This window comes from Oppia nitens, unplaced genomic scaffold (assembly GCF_028296485.1).
Source record: "Oppia nitens isolate AA-2021 unplaced genomic scaffold, nextdenovo-longstitch-racon4-pilon3 scaffold27_pilon_pilon_pilon, whole genome shotgun sequence".
Lineage (NCBI taxonomy): Eukaryota > Metazoa > Arthropoda > Arachnida > Sarcoptiformes > Oppiidae > Oppia > Oppia nitens.
The window spans coordinates 1,910,048-1,935,691 of NW_026533207.1; the positions used below are offsets into that span (position 1 = coordinate 1,910,048).

A 25,644-nucleotide genomic window follows, 5' to 3' on the forward strand; every position below is an offset into this window, starting at 1 on the left:
AGTATTTATATAGTTTTATAGTATATTTGTCAATATATTTTTTTATTGAAAGTTATTTTTTGAATACAAAAAAATTAGTTTTTTTTAAATTTTCAAATCTCAAGGGTGATTCTGGTGGACCATTGGTACAGTATGTCGGCGATAGGGCCGTATTGATTGGCCTAAATCGGGGAACGTCTAGCAATACTGATTGTTTGGGCTATAAATCGGATAGAGTGATGAAATTTATGAGAGTTTCACGATTTGTCGATTGGATTAATCAAACAATTATTGAAAATTAGTTTTTTAATGTTATATTTATATATATATATATATATAATTATATCTTAATTATTATTATTAACTATTAATTATTTGTTATTTTTAAAATAGATATTAAAAACATTTTTTAAGAATATAATCTAATTGAACAAACTATACAATAATATTAATAAATATTTATAATTATTATCTAATATAAGAAAACAATTAAAAAATAATAATAATTACAATAATTATTTTAGTTTTTTTAAGTTATACGAGTTTATATGTGTTATTTAAAGATCAAAATATTATCAATTTTATGTTACATATTTGATAGTAATATAATAATAATAATAATAAAATTATTAAAATTCTCAAATTTCATAGAAAATTGTATAAAGTTTTTTTTATTAAATAAAATAATAACAATAATAATATGATTTCTATTTATTATATTATGTTTATACCAGTTTGAAAAATAGAAATAATTTTTTTTTAAATAAAATAAAATAATTATTTTATTAATATGAATAAAATATATACAACAAAATATATAACTATTATTAGTTTAATATCATTGATAACTATAGTATCAGTAGTATTAGTGGTGAATGGTTTGCACTCACGTATCAAACAATACCCGAACGTAACGCTCGACACGTGTGGTATCGGCAGACAATCACTGTTGATGACTACCGGTCAGTGTCTCAGATGGTCATCCAATATGATTACTAGTAATGTACAAAATGGACGGATAGCCAAACCGGGAGAGTGGCCGTGGATTGTATTGATTTCGGGACAAAAATATTATTGGGGTTTTATACCAACAGATAAGTAATTTTTAATATTTATTTATTTAAATTATTAAAACTTTATTATAAATACACAAAAAAGAAAACACACTAAACATTTAATTTCTAAATATATAAATTTTACATATACTTTAATTTTTGTTTACCATAGTTTTTATTTTTATTAAATTGACATTAAATTATAAAAATTGGTAATAATAATCATAAATTATTTACTTGATTTTAGTACTATTTTTTAAAAATAATTTTATATATATATATAGTTATGAATGCACTGGTGTTATACTAAACAGCAATTGGATCCTAACTGTTGCACATTGTATTAAGTAATTAGTAATTGCTGTAAATTTATAAATTATTTAACACCAATAATAATAATAATAATAATAATATATTTAACAATATGATTGATTGATTAGTAATATTAAATTTTGATTATTTAAATAAATGTTTATTTATTTTTTTTGGTATAACAAAACAGTTTTAAATTCACAATAACTGTACGGACAGTTCAAAATCGTAGACATACATCAGCCGATCATACATACAGTGTACAGAAGCGTATCGTTCACTACAAATACAAAACAATTCATGGATTAGACAAACGATATGACATTGCATTATTGAAATTAGGTTCACAGATACCGATACCAAGTAGTAGTAGTAGTAGTAGTGGTCAGTATCCGCTAATAAACGGCATTTGTTTACCAGATAAAGACATTTTAAATACCGATGAAGAGTTGGCATTGGTTGCCGGTTTCGGTTGGATTGATGACCGAATCGGCAATTATGGACCACTGATGATGGGCTGGATTATGGTTGACAAACGTGATGCTAATAATGATGACGACAATCAATGGGATAATTGGTTTACAGCGCACAGATATCCCAACACTAATGGTTCGGCTATATGTAAGGCAAGTGTGTGTTTTTAGATAAATATTTTTACTGTACTTTTTTAAAATTTTTTAATTACTATTATTTTTTAAATAAAAAAAATTAATAATAGGGTGATTCGGGTGGACCAGTGGTCCAGTATGTCGGCAATAGGGCCGTACTAATTGGTTTAAATAGGGCCAGTACTCTGAATATTGAGTGTATGTCCTATAAATCAGTAGCTATAATGCATTTAATGAGAGTATCCAAATTTGTCGATTGGATTGTCGATACTATTAGATATAGTTAATAATAATAATACAAAAAATAAAATGATAAATACAATAATAAATCATAATTATTAAATTAAGTACAATATTATTATTATTATTATTGTGATTTTTATTTAAATTATTAGTTAGGGTTTTTAATGTTTTATTTTAATAATTAAATTTATAGTTTATTTAAAATATATTTTTGAAAGTATCAAATGTATGCAACTTTGTTGTACATTATATAATACAGTATTTGGTAACTGATATTTACAATAGTGTTGGCAAAAACAAAATATTTTTTTTTTGAATAATACAAAGCGTATAATAATTATAATTGTTATAAAAATAATAGTAATATTTTTATCAAAAAAAATATTCTTAAATTTCAGACAATATATTGTATTGTAGAAAATTTTATTACTAATATTAAAATATGTTTAACATTATTAGATTATTACTGTATTAGTAAAGTAAAAAACTTTTAAAAATGCTTATTAAATGTTCAACAATACAAATATGATTCAAAAAATGATAACTTTAGTATCAGTAGTAGTAGTAGTAAATGGTTTGCACTCACGTATCAAACAATACCCGAAAGTAACGCTCGACACGTGTGGTATCGGCAGACAATCACTGTTGATGACTACCGGTCAGTGTCTACACTATAATATGACTGCAAATATTCAAAACGGACGATTAGCCGAACCGGGAGAGTGGCCATGGATTGCATATGTTTTTGTTCAAAAATATTTTTTGTTTATTATACCAACTGATAGGTAATTTTAATATATTTTATATATTATTTAATATGTTATAACTTGCCATATAATATCAATTGCAAATCAATAATCATCATTTTTTTAATATAACAAATTGTTTTTTAGTGTAAATTTTACTATTTTATAAATTAAATTACAATTAAAGTTTTTAGTAGATTTCAGAATAACATTTTGTCTTATTTTTGTTTTTAAAAAATAGTATTGAAATTATTATAAAATATATAATTTTTTTTAAAATATAAATTTTAGTAATTATTGTACTGGTGTTGTACTAAACAGCTATTGGATACTAACTGCTGGACACTGTATTAAGTAATTATAGTATTATATTATTAATAGATACTAGTATAATATTATTTATCATAATATCATAATAATAATATTATTATTATTAAAATAATTTTAAGGTATTACATTATGTCACATATATATCGCATATAATATATGTACAAAATAATTGCAATGAATTTATGATAATTTGTTTATTAATTAAAAAATAAAAGACCCGGTTATAAGATAACTGTGCGCGCAGTTAGCGATCGGAGACTTACATATAAAGTGGACATTAGTATTGTTCACAATAAGTACAATACAGATGATGGCAATAAAGACAGCAAATATGACATTGGATTATTGAAATTGATTTCACCGCTACCGATACCAACCATCACAACAACAACAACAACAAGTGGTGGTCAACCGTATCGGCCGCTTAAAGTAAACGGCATTTGTTTGCCCGACAAAGATATTGTTAACACTGAGGATGAGTTGGCATTGAATGCCGGTTACGGTTATATTGATGAAGGTGTTGTCAATTATGGACCACTGAGAATGAATTGGATAATAATTAAGAAAACAATTAATAATTTTTATGATGGTTGGGGTAATTGGATCATATCTTATAGATATCCACCTAATACAGGCTCTGCTATTTGTAAGGCAAGTTTAACACTGTTTAATATGCATAGATTTATAATAACAGGGTTAAGCAAGTTTTTTTTGAGGTTGGGGTGGACGGGTCCAGTGTTAAGGTAAAATTGCAAAAAAAATTATGTTAAAAGGTCATAAACTCCCCCAACAGTCTAATATGATATGATAACACTCACCCATTGCAACCCTTATATATAAAACTGTTTAAATACAATCAAAACCAAAACAATAGTAGACGCATTACAAACACATAGATTACACATAATATATACATACAAAAAATATATATGTTTTATATAAACTCCTACCCTAAGCATTATACTTATAATATTATATATTCACATATATATATAGACTACTAATATTATAGGGTATCCTTGTGTATACTGAGACAGTTTTACATATATATGATATTTTTATTTTATAATTATTTGTTATGATTATAGGGTGATTCTGGTGGACCACTGGTCCAGTATGTCGGGGATCGGGCGGTATTAATTGGTCTAACATCGGCCAGTTCGGTTAAAGTTCATTGTCTATCAGACAAACCAAAATCTAAAATGATTTTTATAAGAGTTTCCCGATTTATCGATTGGATTGTCGATACTATTGAAAATAATTAGATATTATTTTCTATACTCTATAATAGTTAGTATTAAATAAAAAAATATTATGTAGTTTTATTATAATTTGTTATATAATTATTATAAATATATTTTATTATATAACTAATATTATATTAAATTAAATACTTATACTTTCACTAATAAAATACTAACACAACATACATATATATAACAATATATTTTATATGATATCTATATATTATAAAACATAAAAATAACTGAAAAATATTTAGTTTTTATTACATATTTTATAATAATTTTTTTTTAAAAATAATTAAGTAAAAATTGTTATTTAGGATTAAAATATTTTTATTATTATTAGTAGAATATAAACTAAAATAAATGTTTACAATAAAAATATAACAAAAAATATATAACTATTATGTTTATTAGTTTTATATTAAAGATAACAATAGTATCAGTAGTAGTAGTAGTAGTGAATGGTTTGCACTCACGTATCAAACAATACCCGAACGTAACGCTCGACACGTGTGGTATCGGCAGACACTCGCTGTTGATGACCGGTCAGTGTCTACACTATAATATGACTGCAAATATCCAAAACGGACGGTTAGCCGAACCGGGAGAGTGGCCGTGGATTGCATATGTTTTAGTTCAAAAATATATTATGCAATTTTTAATAATTGATAGGTAAATACTGTATATATATATATTGTTATATTGTATATATTATTATATATATTATAACTTGCCTTATAAAATCAATTGCAAATCAATAATAATATTTTTTTTAATATTACAAATTCTGGTGGACCAGTGGTCCAGTATTTTGGGGATCGGGCCGTACTAATTGGTATAACCTCGGCCAGTTCGGTTAATGTTAGTTGTCTGGCATACAAATCAAATGATGTAATGGTTTTTATAAGAGTTTCCCGATTTATCGATTGGATTGTCGATACTATTGAAAATAATTAGATATTATTTTCTATACTCTATAATAGTTACTATTAAATAAAAAATAGTAGTTTTGTTATTTTATTCAATTAGATACAGTAGAGTAATATTAAATAAATAGTAAAATAAATTGCAATAAAGTTTAAATTTTTGTATACATATAAATTATAATTTGTTAAATAATTATTATATTACTAATATTATATTAAATTAAATCCTTATACTTCATAAATTATAAGTATAAAAATCTAACTTATATTTGAAAAATATATTATATATCTGTGTATTATACAGTATATCATTTAAATAATTGAAAATTATTTAGTTTATATTACATATTTGTTAATAATATAAATATATATTTTTTAGTAATATTCTCAAATTGCAATCAGTATAAAGTAATAATTGTTATTTAGGATTAAATTATTTTTATTATTATTAGTAGTATAAAAACTTAAAAATAAATGTTTACAATAAAAAATTCATTCACAAAAAATATATAACAATTATGTTTATCAGTTTAATACTAATAGTATCGGTAGTAGTAGTGAATGGTTTGCACTCACATATCAAACAATACCCGAACATAACGCTCGACACGTGTGGTATCGGCAGACAGTCATTGTTGTTGACTACCGGTCAGTGTTTAAAGTGGTCATCCAATGAGACAACTAGTAGTGTACAAAACGGACGGTTAGCCGAACCGGGAGAGTGGCCGTGGATTGCATATCTTTCAATTCAGAAATATATTATGCAATTTATACCAATTGAAAGGTAACTACTATTTATATATTGCATATAATATTATATATGTTGAAATTTGTTCTATAATATCAATTGCAAATCAATAATAATATTTTTTTTATAATATTACAAATTTTTATTATATTAATAATTAAATTACAATTAAAGTTTTTAGTAGATTTCAGAATAACATTTAACAAAATAGTATTAAAATTATTATAAAATATATAATTGTTTTTTTTTATAAATTTTAGTATTTCTTGTACTGGTGTTGTACTAAATAGATATTGGATACTAACTGCTGGACACTGTATTAAGTAATTATAGTATTATATTATTGATAGATACTAGTATAATATTATTTATCATAATATCATATTATTATTATTATTAACATTATGTATTATGTAATATGTGTACAAAATAATTGCAATGTATTTATGATAATTTGTTAATTAATTAAAAAAAATAAATAAAAGACCCGGTTATAATATAACTGTGCGCGCAGTTAGCGACCGGAGACATACATATGACCGTCCATACAAATTGGACAAAAGTATTGTTCACAATAAGTACATTATTGATGGCAAAAAAGACGGAAAATATGACATTGGATTATTGAAATTGATTTCACCGCTACCGATACCTAACATCACAACAACAACAACATCAAGTGGTGGTCAACCGTATCGGCCGCATGATGTAAACAGCATTTGTTTGCCCGACAAAGATATTGTTAACACTGAGGATGAGTTGGCATTATTTGCCGGTTATGGCTATATTGATGAAGATGTTGTCAATTATGGACCACTGATGATGAATTGGATTATAATTAAGAAAACTGTTAATACGACTATAGATAGTTGGGGTAATTGGATCAGATCTTATAGATATCCGCCTATTACAGGCTCTGGTAATTGTAATGTAAGTTTAACTGTTAATATGCATATAATTATAATATCAGAGTTAAGCAAGTTTTTTATTGGGGGGGGGGCGGAAGTCTAATGGTAAGGTTAAATATGAAAAAAATTAATTTAGCAGATCATTACCTACATACCAACACTTGACTATGCTATGATACCACACAGTGTGCACACAGTGTGCACACACACACACACACACACACACACACTCACACACACTCACACAAAGACACACACACCCATACCAAGCCATATATATATATAATATTTTTATTTTATTATTATTTGTAATGTATAGGGTGATTCTGGTGGACCAGTGGTCCAGTATGTCGGGGATCGGGCCGTACTAATTGGTATAACCTCGGCCAGTTCGGTTAATGTTAGTTGTCTGGCATACAAATCAAATGATGTAATGGTTTTTATAAGAGTTTCCCGATTTATCGATTGGATTGTCGATACTATTGAAAATAATTAGATATTATTTTCTATACTCTATAATAGTTACTATTAAATAAAAAAAGTGGTAGTTTTGTTATTTTATTCATTTAGATACAGTAGAGTAATATTAAATAATTATTATATTACTAATATTATATTAAATGAAATCTAACTTATATTAAAAAAATATTATATATCTATGTATTATATATCATTTGAATAATTTAAAATTACATATTTGTTAATAATTTAAATAAACATTTTTTTGGTAATATTCTCAAATTGCAATCCGTATAAAGTAAAAATTGTTATTTAAGATTAAAATATTTTCATTATTATTAGTAGAATAAAAACTAAAATAAATTTACAGTTTTACTGTAAAAATTTCATTCATAAAAAATATATAACAATTATGTTTATTAGTTTAATACTAATAGTATCGGTAGTAGTAGTGAATGGTTTGCACTCACATATCAAACAATACCCGAACGTAACGCTCGACACGTGTGGTATCGGCAGACAGTCATTGTTGACGACTACCGGTCAGTGTTTAAAGTGGTCATCCAATGAGACAACTAGTAGTGTACAAAACGGACGGTTAGCTAAACCGGGAGAGTGGCCGTGGATTGCATATGTTTTTACTCAAAAATATTTTTTGTTATTTATACCAATTAGAAGGTAATTATATATATATATATATTAATATGTTTAACACTTGCCCTATAATATCAATTGCAAATCAATAATCATAATTTTTTGTAAAAAAATATGACAAATTGTTTTTAAGTGTAAATTTTATTTTATATTAATAATTAAAATACAAATACAAGAGTTTTTAGTAGATTTCAGAGTAATATTTTGTCTTATTTTTATTAACAAATAGTATTAAAATTATTATAAAATATTTATATATATACAGTATATATATAATTTTTATTTATAAATTTTAGTACTTATTGTACTGGTATTGTACTAAACAGATATTGGATACTAACTGCTGGACACTGTATTAGGTAATTATAGTATTATATTATTAATAGGTTATAGATTGATATAATATTTATTTTATCATAATATCATATATTATTATTATTATTATTAACATAATTTTAAGGTATTGAAGAATGTATTATGTAATATGTTTACAAAATAATTGCAATGTATTTATGATAATTGTTTATTAATTAAAAAAAAATAAAAGACCCGGTTATAGGATAACTGTGCGCCCAGTTATCGACCGGAGTCTTACAGGTGATTATATATACGATGTGGACATAAGTATTGCTCACTATAAGTACAATACAGATGATGGCAAAACAGACCTGAAATACGACATTGGATTATTGAAATTGATTTCACCGCTACCCATACCAACCACCACAACAACATCAAGTGGTGGTCAATCTTATCTGTCGCCTGCAGTAAACGGTATTTGTTTGCCCGACAAAGATATTGTTAACACTGAGGATGAGTTGGCATTGAATGCCGGTTTTGGTTATATTGATGAAAGTGTTGTCAATTATGGACCACTGATGATGGAATGGATAATAATTAAGAAAGCATTTAATACTACACGTGATGGTTGGGATAATTGGATCAGATCTTATAGATATCCGCATTATACAGGCTCTGGTATTTGTAAGGCAAGTTAAACACTGTTTAATATGCATACATTTATAATAACAGGGTTAAGCAATTTATTTTTGGACCGGAGGGGTGGATATGTCCAGTGTCAATATTAAGTAAACAGTTCATACCCTAACCCAACACTTGACTATGATATGATAACACACACACACACACACACACACACACACACACACACACACACACACACACACACACACACACATACACACACACATACACATAGACATACACATAGACATACACATAGACATACACATAGACATACACATAGACATACACATAGACATACACATAGACATACACATAGACATACACATAGACATACACATAGACATACACATAGACATACACATAGACATACACATAGACATGCACATAGACATACACATAGACATACACATAGACATACACATAGACATACACATAGACATACACATAGACATACACATAGACATACACATAGACATACACATAGACATACACATAGACATACACATAGACATACACATAGTCATACACATAGACATACACATAGACATACACATAGACATACACATAGACATACACATAGACACACACCCATAGCAACCCTGATATATATATATAATATTTTTATTTTATTATTATTTGTAATGTATAGGGTGATTCTGGTGGACCAGTGGTCCAGTATGTCGGGGATCGGGCGGTATTAATTGGTATAACCTCGGCCAGTTCGCTTAATGTTCATTGTCTGGCATACAATCCAAATGCTATAATGATTTTTATAAGAGTTTCACGATTTGTCGATTGGATTGTCGATACTATTGAGAATAATTAGATATTTTTTCTATACTCTATAATAGTTACTATTAAATAAAAAGTAGTAATAGTTTTGTTATTTTATTCAATTAGATACAGTAGACTAATATTAAATAATTATTAAAATTAATTGTAATAATGTTAAAAATTTTTATACATATAAGTAGTACAGGGTCCCTTTATCCTAATTTTGGGGCAATAAAATTGCTTTCCCCCATATAATTTTTGTAGTTATTTAAATATCTAAAAATATAAAGTTTAGAAAATATATACCGAAGGTATCTATGTCTATAAAAACAATCATTATTCTTACATTCTTTGGCCTATAATAGGTCGTACTTATCAATTGATTTAACTGAAGTTCCTTAAGCATTGCTATGGTTTCATCAATTGATTTAACTGAAGTTCTTTAAGCGCTGCTATGGTTTCATCAATTGATTTAACTGAAGTTCTTTAAGCGCTGCTATGGTTTCATCAATTGATTTAACTGAAGTTCTTTAAGTGCGGCTACAATGAGCTCTAATTTTTCATAACATATCCTCAAATTTTTCATAACATATCCTTTATTAATTTGATATAATAGCCATGGGTTTTTACTTACCTTTTTTGTAACATCTTATATATATATTTATTAAAATTAGTTACTTTTATAGACAATTTTAAAATTTTATTTTACAAAAATAAAAATTTTATTTTTTATTTTAATACAATAACATCTGATTCTTTTAATTTACTATTCAATAATTTAGTATGTTTATCATTCATTTTGTTTTTATAATTATCAAAATCTTTTTCTATTTTATCTATTAGATTAACCAAAATATTATAATTTTTATCCTTTTTACTATTTTCTAATGCTAGATTTTCTTCTTTTAATGCTTTAATTTCATTGCGATAGGCTTCTTCTTTTATTTGAAACAAGATTTTAGCCGCTTCCAACTCAGATTTTAAGTCATTTATTTCCATTCGTCTGGATTCCAATTCATCAACTATAGAAGTAATGTATTCCTGAGACACTGATTAAAATGATAAAAATAAATAAAAAAGAAATTAATTACTTAATTAAAAAAATCATTAAAGTAAAATTTAATATAATAATTTTAAATAATATTATATATAATAATTATTTAAAAATTAATGATTTATCTTATGTTTTTAATTATGGGTATGAAAGTACACAAAAACTTAGAATTACTGCTTCAAAATCTTATCAATATATAAAATTATATGAAAATGATACAGAAAAATTAATAGAATTTATTAGTAAACAATTTACTAATAATATATACAATTCAATTGATTTTAAGTATGATAAAAGTCTAAAATATGAGTACTATGCATTAACAGCAATAAAAAATAAAACTAAACTTAATATTAAATTAGGATCAAGTGTTTTGAATCCAAACATACCTTTTTTATCAACTACAGTTGATGGGTATATAATAAAAAATAATAAAATCATTTCAATAATAGAATTAAAAATACCTGAAAAATTGTATATTTATAGTATAAAACAATTAGAAAAGTTATATCCAACATATTTTACTGACAGAGGAATTTATAAATGTAATAATGTTTATTGTATATCCACTAATACCAGATATTATTATCAAGTACAAATATCGTTAATATTATTAAATTTAAAATCAGCGCTATTAATATTTTTTTCTATTTATGATAATTCATATATTCAAATAAATATAACACGAAATGATAATTTTATATTTAGAATTTTATTAAAATTAAATAAAATATATAATACATATGTTACAAATTATTTATTACAAAAGCTATTGATACAAAGATAAAAGTTCATGACCAAAGGGAAGAGTCATATCTTTTGATGTTAAAATTACACGTTTATCACTTGTTGGTTTTAAAATTTTTTTAAAATATCGTGTATAAATTTTAAATGCATCTTTGTCTTCATTAACTATTTTAAACTGTCTTTGTAGTACAGATGTTTGATTATTTTCTGTTTGTGTTATTTGATTATTAGCTAATTTTTTTAGACAATCAAAATCAACGTTAGATGTTATTTGAGATTGCATAATACCTTTCAATTTTAAATGAGTGTAAATGTTATTATTTTTAATGTATCTATACCCATAACTTTTAGGTCCAATTGATACAAATTCAACACATTTACCATTAATTTCATCAGTTAAATTTCCTAAATAATTACCAGTTTCAATAATAGGATCATTCAAATTTCTTAAATATATTACAGAATCAGTATCATAATATAAAACACTATGTTTTCCATTAATACGATTTTTTTCTATTCTGTCCAATAAATTATACAATTCAATTCGTGCGTAGGCAGTAACAAATGCGGCAATAGTAACATTATAAGTACGAGCTTTGGAGTCTTTATCATCTAAATATTGCCAACTTAACACCGTTACATCATCGCTTGCTTTAAAATGTCCAACAATTTCTTTATCTTCGCTAAACCAAAGTTTTTCATATTCATCATATGAAGATATTATTTGTGTTTGTGGTTGATTAGGTTTTTGAGCAAATTTCCCCCAAAAACTATTAAGCATTAGTTTAGCAATAAATCTTAAAGATTCATTTTTTTCAATTTTGTCATAGTCCAAGTCAATGTCTTCTATTACTTTGTAATCATTTATATAATTTACTTTAAACATTTCCAATAAAATGTCATCTGATGTAATAGTTGCGTTTTCATTTTTGTATTTTATAATATTTTCAGTAAAGTCAGGCCACCCGCTAGCTTCTTGCTTAATTTTCAACCACATATTTATATAATGTTTAAAAAGATCACTTGAAGTCGTTTCATATTGATGTATTTCGAAAATTTGTTCAATAACATAACCATGTTTAATAGCAAGTTGTAATTCAATTGAAGTCCAAGTACCAATTATTGATTTATTTTCACAAAAACATTCACAATGTAAATTATTTTCAGCACATGTTTCACACAATGTAAATAAAAGTTTATTATTTATTCTACTTGGTAAAACAGGTAAGTAGAGACTAGCGTTTGGCTTAATTCTACATTTTACTATTCCGAATATATCTTTAATAGATGGAAAATTACATGTAATCACTTTTGGATGACCAATTGGGTATTGTTTATATTTTAAAACATACGGGTATAATGAACAAAAGTCCAAATATTTTATTTCTTCATCATCTTTACATACATAATTATATCTTAAGTTGTTAGTACGTCCACCAAAAAAAGCATCTTTAATATCAATTGATTTTTTATAGTTGTTGCTATTAGATACTTCATCACTAGTAGATCTATAATACACTTTTGCATAATCAAAATCATGCTCCCATTCGAATTCAACTTTAAATCCTCTTCTTTCATAATAGGCAATTTTTTGTTGACACTGATTATATTTTTCATTAAACGTACCACCAATGTTTGGCTTAAACTCATCGCGATTTAAAGGAAAACAAGTTACACAACCATGATAATAACATCCAAAAAATTCGTATACGATCTTTTTTTCTCTGTCTAAACCATCAGGCCAATATCTTGATCCCAATCTAGCATTACGTTCAATGTTTAATCCGTTTTTTAAAATTTTATCTTTTTTAATAATGTCTTCTATCCAAATTCTTTCTTTGTCTGATTTGTTTTTATAATTATCATATCCACAAACTGGTGTATTTGCAATTTGTTTTTCTTGAAGGAAGTTTGCTTTAAAACATTCCATTGCAACAGATGCTAATGTAAAATTACGTGTTATTGGATCTAATCCAGTAATCTCTTTAAATGTTTGACGATATTTTTGAATTGCTTGTAGAAGAATTTCACAATCATTCATACAGTATGTAATCAACTCTTGTTTAAAGCTCCAAATACCAATAAATGAGTCATACCAATCATTAAATTCAATTTGTTGTTCTTTTGTCATATAATCACATCCAAAATATTTTTTATCTGGTAATTTATCTAACACTGAATTATAATTTTTTGGTTTATTATATTTGTGTGGAAATGTACCCTTTTTTAATTCAACATTTAATCCAAATGCTTTTGGTAGTTTAGCTAAAGACGTTTGAAAAAAATTTAAAGAGTCTAATATTTTCACATTTTCAAGTTCAATTTTTAATAGTTTTCTACCACGTGGAGTTATTTCAATATCTTTATACCCCATATTAATCATTTCTTTGAGAATAAATTGTCCATCATAAGCTCTCATATTATGAGCAAATACGTAGATTTTCGATTTTCTTCTGGAAGCAATATTAGATAAAGAGCTCAAGTATTTAATAAAACTATTCACGCAGCGTTCACCAAAGAAATATCCATCTCTTGCATGCCCATCGTCAGATTCAGTTTTATAGCACAGCAAATTTGCTATATGTTTACCATTGGTATCGGTATAAGATTCAATATCAAAACAACAAATATATTTTACAATTAAATCTTCTTCAATCAATTTATTTTTATTTTTTGGAGAGATGTAACAATTATGAGGTATATAATCTACTTCACCACAATATTTACACTTGTATTTATCACAAACATGTTTTTTATCATATTTAATGTTATAAACAAATTCACAAATAATACACTTTTTAATAACTTGACATCTAGTATAATTATGATTATTATAGCACTGTTGATTATTGAAAGTTATATTACATTTTTCACAAGTTATTAAAATGTTTTCATCATTACAAATTTCACTTAACTGACATTTATAACAGAGCTTTGGACATGTATGTAAATTTTTATTATTATATGGTTTGTGACAATTTTCACAAAAATACACCATACCATAAAAACCTACAATATTCACAATTGCATTATAATGATTATTATGATGTTGAATATAAATTTTTTTGGGTTTAGTTGGGCCACGAAACATAAAGTTTGTATAACTAAATCCAATAATAACAACTATTTGATAATCTGGAAATAAATCTTGTAATTTTTTCCATTCATCAATAGTGAACGGTGTTGTTGGTAGCACGTTAAGTTGACGAAGAATAGGAACTGATTGAAGAAATTGTTCTCTTCTTTTGTTTTGTATTATCTTTTTGTATTGAGCGTCACTTTTTTTATAATCATGAGTAGCTTTAGACACTATAAATGCACGTATTCCACAAGTTTGATCATCTGAATTATAAGGGTCAGATTTTATTTCAACAATAGAAGTTTTAGATTTTATAATTTGATTTGATGTTTTAATAGCTTTATTAGCACCACCACTTTTTGGTAATATATATCTAATTGATAATTGGATGTTATTTTCCAGCCAATTTTTGTAACTTTGCAAAATGCTACAAATTTGACCAAATAAAATTTTGACAGTATAGTCTTCTCGACGTTTGAAATTTGAAAATATTTCTGTCTCGCCTTGTTCCGGATTGCTGTCTTGATATAAAGACAACGTAAATGGGTTGTTTGGTGGAATATCTTTCAATCTATCATTAATTAATTTATCAATGCATTGTTCCATATCTTCATTCAAAACTTCCAGGTCTTCATTATTTTTAATAATTAAATTAAATGCGACATTTTTAATATATTCATTCAATGATTCATAAATATGATTTTCCTCATGTAGTATCTGCAAATCACAAGATGACGAGCGAATTCGTTTACTTTCAGACGCCATTTTAAAACAATATTTTAATTGCTGTTTATATAACCTAATTCGTAATTAAAATAAAACAAACGTTAAATATACGAAATTATTTATAAAAGATATTAAATATATTTTTAATTTGTGTTATGAAGTTTAAAGATAAAATGTGTTTTAATGAGTTTAAATATTCACAAAAAGATTATAGAACATTTAAATTTGATATTATTAAAAAAAGTGATATTTATTATAAATATTTAAATAATTATGAAAGACAAATTGATTTTGTAATTTATGTGGATTATGAAAAAGATTACCATCCTTTAATAATAAACCCTCAGTATCGTGAAATTTTTGATGAAATTATTAGTATAATGTTTCAATCATTTAAAGATAACTATACTTTTACTATGAATATATTTAATAGTAAATCTGATTACGATGTATATTTTCGAAAAAAACTGATAAAAGAATATGACATAAATTACATTATGGATAAATTAGAAGACATTTGGGTTAACAATCATATACCATACAAGCGAGTTGACGATGTAATTTCAATAAGAATAAATGTCATAGCAACAGAAAATGACTAATGGATTTTAAACATGTTCAATTCAAACATCCAACTAATTCTCTGATTGTTGGAATGACTGGTAGTGGTAAAACAATATTAACAAGAAATTTATTAAAATATTATAATATTTTATGGAATATTAATAAATTAAATATAAATATATTATGGTGTTATGGTCAATGGCATAATTTAATTGATGTCAGCATTGTTGATAATATTAAGATGAAATATATAAGTGGAATACCTAATGAAAATACTATTAAAGAATTTAAACCAGATATAATTGTAATTGATGATTTATTAAATGAAATGAATAAAGATAAAAATTTTGAAAATTTGTTTATTAAAAAATCACATCATTTAAATATAAGTGTTATTTTTTTATCACAAAATCTGTTTTATCAAGCAAAATCAATGCGAACAATAAGTTTAAATTGTCATTATATAATATTAATGAAAAACCCAAGAGATAAATCTCAAATAATGTCATTGGCTAGACAAATATTTCCAAATAATACTCAATATTTGATAAATGCTTATAATGATGCAACAAAGTATGCTTATGGTTATATAAGGATAGATTTAACTCCTGATACACCTGATAATTTACGTTTACTTTCTGGTATAATTCCAGATGGTAAACAAACACCTGTAGCTTATGTCGAATCAACTTAAAAATTGTATTGAAAAACTAAAATTAATAGTAAGTATTAAAGATACATATTTACAAAAAAAATTATTAAAGTATTTATCAAACAACGAACTATATGATGTTTTAAGAGAAATAGCTATTAATTACTATAATGGAAATATAAAATTATCAAAAGATCAAAAAAATAAATTAATGAAGTATAATAAAATAATTAAAAAATTGACAAAAACTCAAAAAAATTTGTCAATAAAAAAGAAATTAATAGTTCAATCAGGTGGTTGGTTACCTATTTTATTACCAGTTATATCTGCTTTAGCACCTTTAGTAGGAAAAGCATTATCTAATTTATAATGTATAATAAAATGTTACTAATTCCTATTGATAATATGAGAAATCAGTTAGAAACTATATTAAAAATTTGTTTAAAATTAGCGAAAAATAATGTATATGACGAAAGTTTAAAATTAACTAACGACGAATTTATTGTTGATAATATTATAGAATTATTTAACAATAATAGTGATAGTATTTCAAAAGAGTTTATTAGTATTTTAAAAAATTGTAACATTACATCTGATTTAGTATCAAATATTCAAATAAAAAAAGAATTAGATAATCAAATGTATTCAACTTTAAATCCAATAAAAATAAAACAAAATATATCAGAAAAAAATGGAACTAGAAAACGTATTAAATGGGATTTATTACGATAAATCTAATCCAGGAGGGTTTTCTTCAATTGATAAATTATATAACGAATCTAAAAAACTATTACCAAACATTACTAGAAGACAAGTTAAAAACTGGTTATTAGGTCAATTTACGTACACTTTACATAGACCAATACGTAGAAACTTTAAAAGAAATCCAATAATTGTACCACAAATTGATTATCAATGGGAAGCAGATTTAATAGATATGCAGGTAATAGGTAAAACTGGTAAACGAATAAATAAAAAATATAATTATATATTAACTGTAATAGATAGTTTATCTAAATATGCATGGGGTATACGATTAAAATCTAAAACTAGCTCTGAATTAGTTAATGCATTTAAAACAATTTTAAAAGATAAACGTAAACCACATTATTTACGAACTGATAAAGGTACTGAATTTTTAAACAAACCTTTTAATAATTTACTAAAAAGAGAAAATATTAAACATTTTACAAGTAAAGATAAAAAAATAAAATGTGCAATTGTTGAAAGGTTTAATAAAACATTAAAAGAAAAAATGCAGAGATATTTTACATCAAAAGGTAATAAAATATGGTACGATTCTCTAAATGATATAATATCATCTTATAATAATTCTTATCATAGAACAATTAAAATGACTCCAATAGAAGCAAGTAGTGAAAATTCTGAAAATTTATTTAAAAAAATCTATAAAATGAGTTATTATGATTTAATTAAAAAACAAAATAAAAACAAAATAAATATTAATGATTCTGTTAGAAAAGTGGAAGAAAAAAACATTTGAGAAAGGATATTATCCTAACTGGACAGATCATATTTTTAAAGTAAGTGATACAAGAAACGAATCAGAAAAGAACACTTATATTATCAATACAGAAAATAACGAGATATTAAATCAAAAATTTTATCCAGAAGAATTACTAAAAGTAAATGAAAATCAATATCGTATTGAAAAAATTTTAAGAAAAAAACAGTAAATGGTGTTAAAAAATGTTATGTTAAGTGGTTAAATTTTCCATCTACATATAATAGTTGGATTAACGAGATAGAGATACATAATCTATAAAAGATTGTATTTTTATTTAAAAAAACAAATGTCATATTATATTAATATACATCATAAAATTAACAATTCTCAAAAACTTGAAGATTTTGAAAGTAACATACAAGATTTTAATCTTGAAGGTGATTGGGAAATTGCATTATCAGAAGTAACTTTTAATAAATCATTCTTAACATTACCATTAGATCAGAAAATTGAATTTTTATATTTTGATGAACAAGCTAAAAATTATTTGTCTGTATATACAAGCAATGATTGTTTTATTCCTAAAGGCGATTATCATATAAAAGAATTAATTGAAAAAATTAATGATTCATTTAAAATTTTAGTTGAAACAAATGATGGTATAAGTTGTTTCAGAAACAATAATATAAAAATTATAACAACTTTACCTCAATTTCAATTACATGATAAAATTAAATATCTTACTGGTATAATATCTAATAATCAAAATTTCTTTGTTAGATTTGATGAATATTTAGGTGAAATGTTAGGATTTGAATATAATGAAATTACTAAAATTGCTAAATCACAGTTTTTAAAATATAAAAGACAAATAAATTTAGATACAACAAAGCCTTTGACACCTATTAAAGAACAATTTGTACTTGAAGCATTTCAAACGTATGATTTATATAATTCAATAAATAAATTATATATTACAACTAATCTAAGTAAAAATAATTATATAAACAATTTAGAGACAAATATTATTAGAGTAATAAATATTAATAAATCAAATTATTCTTATGTTTATAACATATATAATAACCCATATTATTATCCTTTATCTGTAAATAAATTTAATAAAATTAAAATTGATATTTATTTAGATTATTTTAATAAAATATATTGTGATTTTAAGTATGGAGAAATATTTTTAACATTCCATTTAAGAAAAATAAACAATAATTATAATGAAAAATCAAATAGTAACTCAAACACTTCTAATAATAGACCTATACATCCATGGGTTAATGAACCGATAAAAGTAGCTGAATGTGGTGAAGTAGAAAACGATGAATGATTTTTATTTAATTGCTTATTTAAATCAAATTAATATATTACCAACATTAATAAGTAACGAATGGGAAATATGTTTAAATGAAATTGATATAAAGAAAAAGCCTATATATGTTGAAGAAGATCAATTAATTACTTTAACATTTATTAATAATATCAAAGGTATAAACGCAACTTTTTCTAATGATACATTTTTTAGTAAAGGATATTATTATTCAATATACGAAATAGTTAAAGAAATTAATAAAACAATTGAAAAAAATATTTTAACAATAGAAAATAAAAATCAATTTAAGTTTTTTGGCGCTTTTCCTTATCCATCAATAATGTCAAACAAACCTAAACTTAAATATACTAATGGATTATACACTATAATTTCTGGAAATTTTGAAGATATAAATGAAAAGCTATATTTCAATTTATCAAATAATTTATTAAAAATATTAGGAATTTCAAATAATGAAATTATTACTAATTTTCAATTTATTAGAAATAATTCAATTGATTTTATAAATATTTATTCTGATATATGTGATTTAAGACATTTTAATGAGTATTATGATCCTTTACTTAAATCTATTAATATTAGTAATTATGAATCTGGTAAACATAATATTATACTTAATAAAGAATATATTAATATATCAAAAAATACTGATAAAGTAATATTTTATTCATGTAATGATAGTATATATGATGTTAAATTATATTTACATTTTAGAAAAATTAATAAAAGTTAAAAATTAAGTAATATTTAATATTTAAAAATGGATAATAGTTTTTATGTAACATTGCCATCTAACGTAAATTCAGATTATTTTGAAAATACAGTAGCATCATTTAAAACAAAATTAGCTAATCCTATAGAACTTGGCATAAAAAATTATGAAGTAGGCTTATCTTCAATAAGTTATACAAAAAGTTGGTTAAATATACCAACTAATGAATATATAAAATTTTATTATTTTCATAAAGATCAAAAAGTTTTAAAACATGAAGCTAAAATTATTAAAGGATTATATTTAGATATAAATAAATTATTAATTGCAATTAATGAAGCTATAATTGAATGTGAAAATGAGGCAAATATGAATGATAATATTAAATTAAGAAGTTGGGTTGACAATCATACAAGTTCAGTGAATAATTATATAAATTTTATGACACATTTAAAAAAGAATAAGGCAAATATAACTGAATTTGGCGAAAAAAAATATGATGTTAATGTAAACATGATATTTAAATATGACTGGCCTGAAAAATCAGAATATATAAATAAAGTTTTATTAAATAATGAATTAAAACCTATAGCATTACCTAAATTTCAAATTGATGAAGAAACTAAATCAATATATATTGATCATACTAAATATAGATCTTCCGTTGTTTTTATGGAAATTCCATATTTAATATGTAGAATATTAGGTTTTGATAAATTTGAATTAGATAATAAAATTATTAATTACATGATTTCAAATCAAAACACATATGATAAACTGGAAAAAAATGATAAAGATAAATATATTGCAAGTGATATAAAAACAATTTGGGCTAAAAGTCCTTATGATTTACATTCATGCTTTCATAGTTTATTTGTATATACAGATATTATTAAACCACATTATGTTGGTGATACGTATGTTCCATTGTTAAGAATGGTAGAAATTCCAAATGTTAATTTTGGTAAACAAATAATATTAAACTACCCCGACTGTCAATATCATAAAGTAGATTGTAAGGAATTTAACTCAATTGAAATTAAAATATGTGATGATACAGGACAAAATATTCCATTTTTATTTGGTCGTACTATAATAGTTTTACATTTTCGAGAAAAGTTATAAAAGGCATAAAAAAATATTTAAATATTTATTAAATGGGTTATTTTAAGAAAAAAACAATTCCAAGTGTTAAAATAGGTAAAGGACGTCGAAAAAAACGAAATCGGCGTAAAAGCAACAAATCAAATAACTTCTTAAATTTTATTAATAAAAGGATAAAGAGAAGACGTCGAAGACAAATAAAACATGCATAATCCATACATTGATATTTATAATCAGCAAATAGGTAATGGAATTCCTGTTTTTCAAGGAATACGAGTACAAAGAGGTCATGGATTTTTTGGTACACTGATATCAGGAATTGGTAATTTAATAAAAAATTTTGCCCCAGGATTAATAAAGAGTATTTTACCTTCTGGTATTGGATTGGCACAAGATATTATAGTAGGAGATGATATAAAAGAATCAGCTAAAAAAAGATTTAAAGAAGCTGGTAAAGCGGCAGGTAGTCATACATTAGATACATTAAAAACAAGATTACAAAGTGGAACTGGAAGAAAAAGAAGACGAAAAAGGAAAAACTTTGGTAATAAAAGGAGAAAAAAATTTAAATATTAGTATTTAAATTATGTATAAAATTCATGAAAAATCTCATACAACTACATTACCATATTTTGATATATTTGCTATACCACCAACTCAATTTACAATAGATAAAAATATATTAAGTGAATACAGACCAATATCCCCTTTAACAAGCAATACACCAATTGAATTTTTAATTGATACAAGTATTGATGAATATATTCAATGTAAAGATACTTATTTGTTTTTGAAATTTAGAGTTGATATTATAAAAAAAGCTGGAGGTAATATTGACGAGGCTGATTGGGAAAAAATTCAGCCTGTAAATAATTTACTTCATTCTATGTTTAAAAGTGTTAATGTAGAAATAAATAATAAACCAATTACACTTGCACCACAAACATATGGTTATAAAGCTTATTTGGAAAATTACTTAGGATATACAACAGATGCTAAAGAAGGTTTATTGAAAGCTATTGGTTATAGTATTGATGATAATAGTAAAGATGATATAGATACTATTTCATCAAAATTAATCCGACCAAAACCTATAAATACAGATGGAAAAGGTAAATCTGTTGTTCTGTATGGTAAATTAAACATTGATATACTACAACAACCAAAAGCTTTACTTGGAGGTTTAAAATTACGTATTAGATTAATACCACAAGATCCAAATTTTTATTTTTGGAATAAAGACGATACTTTAAAAATTAATGTATTATTTGAAGATGTATGTATGTATGTTACAAAATCAAAAGTAAATCATTTAGTTGTTAGTGCTCATAATCACGCATTAACAAAAAGATTGAAAGAAAGTGAAACTCCAACAGCCAAATACCCAATTACTAGATCAATAATTAAACCATTTGCAATTACTCAAGGACAGATAGATGCTAAAATAGAAAATTGTGTAACCGGTCAATTACCGAGAAGAATATTTTTAGTAATGGTAGACAATGAAGCATACAATGGTTCATTAAAATTAAACCCATTTTATTTTGACCATTTTAATTTAAATTATCTTAGTTTAACTGTAAATGGAGAGCAATATCCAACAGTACCATTTACACCAGATTTTACAAATAATTTATATATAAGAGAATTTATGTCACTTTACGAATCATTAAATATAACTTCAACAGACTCATATTTAATGTTAAATTATAATGAATATCGTAAAGGTAACGTAATTTTTGGATTTACTTTAGCAAACGATTGTTGTGATGATAGTAACAAATGTGGATATGTGAATCCTGTAAAATTTGGTAATATTTCTATACATTTTAGATTCACAACAGCATTAACTAAAACTATAAATGTATTGTTATATTGCGAATATGATAACATATTTCAACTTGATGTTTTACGTCAACCTGTGATTAATTATTTATGAATACTTTACAAATAAATGAAGAATTGAAAAACTTAAATTGTTTTGTAGGTACTTTTCCAAAGGATAAATTACCATTAAAAAAATTCAAAAAAAGACCATTAGCATTTGTTTTAAATACTGATAGTAGTGATTTACCTGGGGAACACTGGGTAGCATTATTTATAAATAAAAAAAATACTGCAGAATTTTTTGATTCATTATCAAGTTTTAAATCTCATGAATTAATATTTAATGAAATATTTAAATTATTAAAAATTAATAATATAAAATCTATAATATACAATACTAGTAGCTTACAATCTATAACTACAGATACATGTGGAGCTTTTTGCATATTATTTATAAAATTAAGATGCTGTGAATACACTTATATGCAATTTATTAAATTATTTAATAATAATTTAATTTCTAACGATGACTTGGCAATAAAAATTTTATAAAAGGACTATTTTAACAACATAAAAAGTAAGTTATGGATAAGATTTGTGCTATTGTTGATATACAAGGTTTTCAATTACAAGATAAATTTCTACCGCGCGAGGTCGCTATTGTATCAGATATTGTAACTCAATGTCAAGAAATCAACCCCGTTATTGATATAAAAAATATGTGTAACGAAGATCAACAAACAATATACTATACAACTAAATATATAAATGGATTACATTACTTACCATTTAACAACAAAAATTTTTGTTTTTTACCAAAACCAGATGAAGTTGACAATATTCTATTACTTTGGTATAGTATGACAGCAACAGATGAAAAAAAATATTTTGGACACAAAAATACACAACTTGGTCATTTATTAAACAAATTAAATATACCAAACATTGATCTTAACAAATCAGAATATAATTTTCCAAAATACGGTGATTTACAAAAAAAATATAAAGATAATTATGTTTGTCTGATACATAAAAAACCTAAAACAGGTCTAATTTATACATGTGCTTTGCGGAAATGCGCTCATTTATATCGGGAGTTGAATGAACTTTATCGCATTGATAATATCTAAAAAACGTTTTAATTTCGAAAAATGCTATAAAAGATATTAAATAATTAGTTTATTTATCTAACTTTCAGAATGTGTGAAAAACAAAAAAATAAATCTGAAATTTGGAAAACTGTTTTCTCATTAATTTTAAGTGAAAAATATGATCCAGATTTTAAATTAGCCGAAATCAAAGAAATTGGAACGGATGGTTTGATGTTTGATCTTCGAACGACAATTAAAGGGAAAAAAACTAAAAATGGTGTTACAATTTTAGTTTCAGAATTTGAATTTTTTAAAAATGCATTAAAATCAAATGATAATAAATGTCATGTGTTAGAACATAACACACGTAACCTTAAAATTGTTAAAAATAGTGAAAATTTAACTATTGAAGTTCTTAAATCGAATGGCATGAAAAGTTGTATTACATTAAACAATGAAGAAACCATCAAACTAACAACTAACATTGATGACATACATGGAAAATTGTTTGCGCGTGCGTTAGAAAAGAATATATATTTAAAGTTTAACGAAAGTTCATATGTACATCAATACATTATTGATTAGATATAAACAATGACTGTTACTATTACTAATGTCTGTGCTTTATTTTCTACTAATTGTAAATTAAAATTATCAGAAATTTATAGTAGTAATGCTTATAAATTATTAAAAAATAAAAAGTATGATCATAAAAGATTTTCTGGACTTATTGCTAAATACAAAAATACTAAAACAACATATTTAATATTTAATAATGGAAAGGTAATGATAACTGGAGGAAAAAGTGAAATTCAATGTAGTACATTGGCTAAACAGTTATGCAAATATCTTCGTAAAATTGATTATTATAATGCATATATAATTGATTTTAAAATTGTTAACTATTGTGCAAGTACCAGTTTAAAAAAACATCTAACTAATCAAGATATTATTAATATTAAAAATAATTATTATAAAGAAACAATATTTGAACCAGAATTATTTCCATCAATCAAGTTTTCTTATGGAAAATACAAACTGACTATTACTCGACGTGGTATTGTTTATGGTACTGGATTCAAATCAATTTTAGATGCTAATCAAACGCTTTTGGAAATTGTAAATTTAATAAATGATTTATTGTAACATTTGTTATAAATAGATTTATATAATATAAATAATTAAAACATTGTATTTATTCATTTAAAATTTATTAATTTTCCATTTAAATAAAATATTAACTTTATTAAATTTTCACAATAAATTATCATTTATTTAATAATTTTGTAATTCATTCAT

At 24.2% G+C, this 25,644-nt stretch overlaps 4 protein-coding genes across 4 annotated transcripts; 3 read left to right on the top strand and 1 right to left on the bottom strand.

Annotated features, from left to right (window-relative positions):
• Positions 1-931: 931 nt before the first annotated feature.
• On the top strand, positions 932-2,241 carry LOC128954447 (chymotrypsin-like protease CTRL-1). The gene is made up of 3 exons (XM_054300026.1): positions 932-1,077; positions 1,537-1,972; positions 2,065-2,241. Exons 1-3 carry the CDS (start codon positions 932-934, stop codon positions 2,239-2,241), a joined length of 759 nt encoding a protein of 252 aa, XP_054156001.1.
• Positions 2,242-2,734: 493 nt separating this feature from the next.
• Positions 2,735-4,538, top strand: LOC128954448 (chymotrypsin-like protease CTRL-1). The gene is made up of 3 exons (XM_054300028.1): positions 2,735-2,982; positions 3,489-3,924; positions 4,362-4,538. The coding sequence occupies exons 1-3, from the start codon at positions 2,735-2,737 to the stop codon at positions 4,536-4,538; spliced, it is 861 nt and encodes a 286-aa protein (XP_054156003.1).
• Positions 4,539-8,127: 3,589 nt separating this feature from the next.
• LOC128954449 (chymotrypsin-like protease CTRL-1) lies at positions 8,128-10,028 on the top strand. The gene is made up of 5 exons (XM_054300029.1): positions 8,128-8,158; positions 8,237-8,239; positions 8,676-8,694; positions 8,763-9,204; positions 9,852-10,028. The coding sequence occupies exons 1-5, from the start codon at positions 8,128-8,130 to the stop codon at positions 10,026-10,028; spliced, it is 672 nt and encodes a 223-aa protein (XP_054156004.1).
• Positions 10,029-10,472: 444 nt separating this feature from the next.
• Positions 10,473-14,196, bottom strand: LOC128954450 (uncharacterized). Its single transcript, XM_054300030.1, has 4 exons — positions 14,118-14,196; positions 12,159-14,042; positions 10,855-11,025; positions 10,473-10,528 (listed from the first exon to the last, which is right to left on the bottom strand). The coding sequence occupies exons 1-4, from the start codon at positions 14,194-14,196 to the stop codon at positions 10,473-10,475; spliced, it is 2,190 nt and encodes a 729-aa protein (XP_054156005.1).
• Positions 14,197-25,644: the final 11,448 nt, after the last annotated feature.